This window comes from Rhinolophus ferrumequinum, chromosome 14 (assembly GCF_004115265.2).
Source record: "Rhinolophus ferrumequinum isolate MPI-CBG mRhiFer1 chromosome 14, mRhiFer1_v1.p, whole genome shotgun sequence".
NCBI classification, from domain to species: domain Eukaryota; kingdom Metazoa; phylum Chordata; class Mammalia; order Chiroptera; family Rhinolophidae; genus Rhinolophus; species Rhinolophus ferrumequinum.
Window position 1 is genome coordinate 71,030,144 of NC_046297.1, and position 5,099 is coordinate 71,035,242.

Here is a 5,099-nt window from a genome sequence, read left to right on the forward strand (position 1 = left end):
GAACCGAGGGAAACTTGCCTCGCCTCCTGGAGGAACTCCTACCCGTTCTCCTCTCGGCAACACCCGCCCTCCCTCGGGTTCCTTCTGCTACCGCCGCAGGGACAGTGCGGCCCACCCCTCCGCCCCGCCCCGCCCCGCCCGACCCGCGCTTCCTCCGGCTCCCGGCGCGGCGGGCCCCTTCCGCGCAGCCTCGGGGCCGCGGGGCATCACGGGGCTTGTAGTCCGCCCCCGGAAGGGCGGCGGCCAGGCCCCTCAGCCGCGCCTCCCCGGCACTACAACTCCCACGGGGCAGCGGTACGCCGCTCCCGCACCGACGGTGTCGGCGGCCACCTCACTGCGGGTCCCGGCTGCCGCCGCGGGGGAGGGGCGGAAAGATGGCGGACGTGGTCGTGGGCAGAGACAAGTGTGGGGAGCAGCGCCTCGTGTCACTGCCCCTGTCCCGCATCCGGGTCATCATGAAGAGCTCCCCCGAGGTGTCCAGCATCAACCAGGAAGCACTGGTGCTCACCGCTAAGGCCACGGTGAGGCGGGTGCTACGCGGGAGGAGTGAGGAGCAGGGCTCGGGGAGGGGGGCCGCCGGGAGCCGTCGCGCTGCCCACTGCCTTTCGGCCCGCGCGCCGCCGGCTCCCCTTCGCGGGCTCGCGCGTGCGCGCCCTTTCGCGAGCCGCCTCACTTCCTTTCCACGCCGCGCGCGCCCCACCCCCGCGCGCCCGCTTTCATTTGGCCCCGCCTTCCGCGCGCCGCTCCCGTCCTCCCTCGCGCTCCCTTCGCCCCGCCCACTGCGCGCCGCTCCCGCCTTTCCTCGCGCGTGGTGACCGGGGCAACGGCTCGGAGTGGCGGGGGTGTGTTTCGTATCTCGTCCGCCCGCGTGACCGTGCTGTGGGCCCCACAGCCTGCTCCTTTCCTCGCTTCCGGCCTGTTTCGTGGTTTCGGGGCTCCCAGTCCTCAAACGGTCCAGGGACACGGCCTTGGCGCCGTCCACGCGAAGCTCGAGGGCTTCCCCAGGAGGAGCCGTCCGTTCAGCCCCCCGCACCGATGTCCTGGGTGGGGCATCCCGAGCCAGAATTAAAGCAATGCCGGGGGCCGCCGTGTGCCAGCGCGTCGTGCCAGCGCGTCGTGCCAGCCCGTCCCGGGTGCAGCGCAGATGCTTGGTTTGGCCCGGACCGTGGCCGCCAGGGCCCTGCCGGCCTAGCTCGGCGGTGTCCCCGCCGCACAGCGTCACGGCGGAGCGCGTCCTTACCTTGTAGTTCTGGGCGCCTCCTAATTCGAGCACAGTGTCCCTGCGATAGGCTGGACCGGCGCTCAGCGCAGTGGGCCGTCTCCGATTTCTTGCAGGCGTTATGCCAGAGCCATGCTTCCTTCGAGTCCAGGAAGATAATTGCCCGTTCAGTTGGGGTATTTGAGTTTTCTGGTACGATTTCATTCTGTATTATGGAACTAAGAGATCTATGCGGGCACTTCTTTAATCCCCTACGAGCCAAACTAGATGGAGTTAAAGTAAAAACATGGAGAAAGAGAGAAGCTCAGTTCAAGTTGTTGCTTTAGGGAAGGTGTTGGAGCAAAATGGGAAACGTCTGTTTCCAGCTCCCGAGTGTTGACTATTCCGGTTGTAGGCGAACCATCTTAGACAAGAAGTATTTCTGAGCCAAGCAAAATTTTTGAATGGTCTCGGGTTCCTTTTTTTTTACTGTACAGATTGGTTACTAAACATTTATGATTCATTGTTTAATCACTTAAATAATTTTCATAAGTTAAAAATCTAAAATAAACTTTAGGGAAATGCCGGCTTCCCCATTAGCTTTGCTAGGGCCCTGGTTTCTTTCTGACCTATTTCTCCTTTCCCCAGGGAGTTCCTGTAATTGGAGAAACTAAGATTATCTGCAATCATCAAAACTTAATGTAACTAACAAAATTAAGTCCTACGATGTTTTCAAAGCACACCTTTCATTTTACCATTGCATTTTGTTTTAGGAACTCTTTGTTCAATATCTAGCCACCTACTCCTACAGACATGGCAGTGGAAAAGAAAAGAAAGCACTTACTTACAATGATTTATCAAATACTGCAGAAGAATCGGAGACTTTTCAGTTTCTTGCAGGTACTTAGTCTTTGAAACATTCTGGGTGAAAACACGCTTACTAATTTGCAGCCCACCCCGTCTTCACTGAAGTAAACATTTTGCTGCTTTCTCTAGGTGCCAAAGTTGACCATGACCTGGCACAAGAAGACATTTTTAGTTTTGTCTGTTTGAGTATGTTTGCATGTGGCTCACCTAGAACAATAATGAAGTCTGCACAGGATATTTGGCTGGCTGGGTGAGCCTGGCAGGCCCACCCCCTCAGACTCCTTGCCCCTGGAGGGAAAACTGGGCTGGTCGACTTGGCCCCAGAAACAGAAACTAATAGTAGTGGTGGAACAAGCTGAGTGGGCCATAGCTCGAAAGAGCTTAAGCCTACCCATGGGGCCAGTGGCCTGTCCCGGGTAGGTTGGGCAGGGTGGCTCACGGGTGTTACCAGCACAGAGAAGCACGTGATTTGTAGTCAGTGGCATGCAAACAGGTCATTTGCGATAGCCAGAAGACTACTCAGAAGAGTAGTCTGAAGTTTCTATTGTTTTGGAACCTCTTCTAGAGATCAAAGCAGGAAGTAGGACATTTTGAAATGTGTGTTGCTGTACTCATGGTCTACCATAACGAGTTGCTAATGTTAGCTTTATGTTTTTAAGATATATTACCAAAGAAGATATTAGCTAGTAAATATCTGAAAATGCTTAAGGAGAAGAGGGAAGACGAGGAGGAGGAGAATGACGACAGTGATGAAAGTGATGACGACGAAGCAGAATCCTAAACCAAAAAAAAAGGTGCTTTAAAAGTCAGCCTGGAGAAGACCCTCCCGGCTCAGCACCAGTGCTCTGAAGGACGCACCGACTTTAGGCTCCTCACTTTCCAGAGACTTCAAGTACACTGGATTTTTTCCTGGCTGAGACAGACCAGAAATAGCCAGAAGCAAAGCAAGCAGACAGCAGCCTCTCCTTGGTAGACCTCACTCTGGTTGGAGGGCACCAAGAAAGAGCTGTCTGCACATCAGGCACTGCCAGTCTATCTGCAGCTATAAGCTATAGAGGCAAGGACAGTTTTGCTTAACTTTCTAATTTACAGATAGATTTTGAGCTGCTAAATATCAGTTATGTAAATTCTTACATGTATATTTTGAAAGGAGTTCTTCGAAACAACTAGATCCAGTTTTAGCTAAATATGTAGTTTGTTACCGTTTGTTAACCTTTTGTTACGTTGTCATATGTAGGATGTTACATTTGAATTTTTACATTTCAAGAAAATTTGAATCTCTGTCTGAAGACTGCATTTTTTAAACTGTAAAGACAAACCTTTATTAAAAAGCTGTACATATTTTTACAGTAAGATGCTTTATGGAACTATTTTTAGAACCCTCTGTTTTTCTAATGCCTTGATTATTACCTGAGACTTGTGAAATTTAAAAATAAGCATCTTTAGTACTTTTATTCCTAGAGAAAAATTTCAAGTCAAATTATAAATACAAAAAGAAATATTATCTCTGCATAAGCATGTTTTCTTAAAAAGCATTTTAGAACATTTCGTATATTGAAGATCTATCTCATTTTACTGTTCCTTTCTTCATACCCAGAGTAATTGCTTTTACTATGCATAGGGGAAAACCATGAGGCCTGTATTTTTTCACATAGGATAGATTTTTGGCTCTTGTCTTTTTAATCTCTCTCTAAAAAAAAGTATTTACATCTAGTAAAATAGTCCTTCACATTTAATCGGTTGGTTTGTAAGCAGTCGGTACACAGATTAGTTCCATGACCCCAAGGGTTCCCGGGACCCCTTGGAGTTAGTCCCTTCCCGTTCCCAGGTAACCACTGATGTTTTCTGGCTCTCGTTTTTAAAATATGTTTTAAAATAAAATTTTAAAATCTACTTTGGGTGTACAGTTCTGAGTTTTGACAAATGCAGAGTCATGTAACCACCACAGTGAAGATAAAATAGTTTTATCATTGTTTCATTTATCCATAGTTTTATCATTGTATCATTTATCAATAGTTTTATCACTGCCCGCAATCTCCTCATGGTCAAAGTCATTCCCACCCTTTACCTTGGCAACCACTGAGCTGTTGTCTGCCCCTGTATCCAGTCTGCACTCTGCAAAGGACAATATAGAAAATAGTTGAAGTGCTGTGGGCTATGTAATCTCTGTCACAACTACTGAACCTGCCGCTGGACCAAAACAGCCAGAGAGAACATCTAAAGGAACGGGCGTGGCTGCATTTCAATGAAACCATTTCTGGACACTGAAACGTGAGTTTTGTATAGTTCCCATGGATCTTGAAGTGTTCGTTTGGTTATTTTCAACCATTTTAGAATGTAAAAACCGTTCTTGGTCTATAGGCCACACAAAAACAGTAAGTAGGCTGGCTTCGGCCCACAGAGCATGGTGGGCTGACCTGTCTCCAGTGTCCTATCAATGGAATCACACAGGATGTAACCTTTGCGGATGGCTTTTTATATTTAGCGTAACGCATTTGCGTATTATCGTGTTGCAGGTTGCCAGGGGCCGATTCCTTTTTATTGCTGAGCAGGATTCCCTTGCATGGACACACCATTTGTTTATGAAGTTCCCAGATGGAGAAGTCCCAGTTTGGGTGGTTTCCAGTTTTGATGATTATAAATAAAGCCCTATAAACATTTATGTACAGAGAACGAATCCTTGGCCTGCTTTAGCAACAACATACATCCTAGGGATCGTCAGCCATTTTTCGGTTTTCTTAATCCAACCCTCCTTTCCTTTCCCAGCACCACATACTCTTTTTAGTACAGACAGAAGGCAACGGCTCCGTGAGGCCACCAGGGCTTTCAGAGCTTTTCAGAGCTGTATGTGTACGCACAGCCAGGGCAGAGGGGGTTAAGTGACCGACCCACCAGGCCGGGATCCTTGGACGTGGTCAGCTGATGCCCACACAGCATGGCGCTCAGGGCTTCGCACTTGCCTGGGGCTTAGTTGATTGCTGTTTTTACTTCATGCTTTCTCATGACTGCTGAAGCAGGAGTGCCCAACTCATCC

At 49.4% G+C, this 5,099-nt stretch overlaps 1 protein-coding gene across 1 annotated transcript; it reads left to right on the plus strand.

Moving 5' to 3' along the window:
* The first annotated feature begins 323 nt into the window (after positions 1-323).
* CHRAC1 (chromatin accessibility complex subunit 1) lies at positions 324-4,609 on the plus strand. The gene is made up of 3 exons (XM_033126154.1): positions 324-521; positions 1,972-2,098; positions 2,725-4,609. Exons 1-3 carry the CDS (start codon positions 375-377, stop codon positions 2,844-2,846), a joined length of 396 nt encoding a protein of 131 aa, XP_032982045.1. The 5' UTR covers positions 324-374; the 3' UTR covers positions 2,847-4,609.
* The last annotated feature ends 490 nt before the right edge of the window (positions 4,610-5,099 follow it).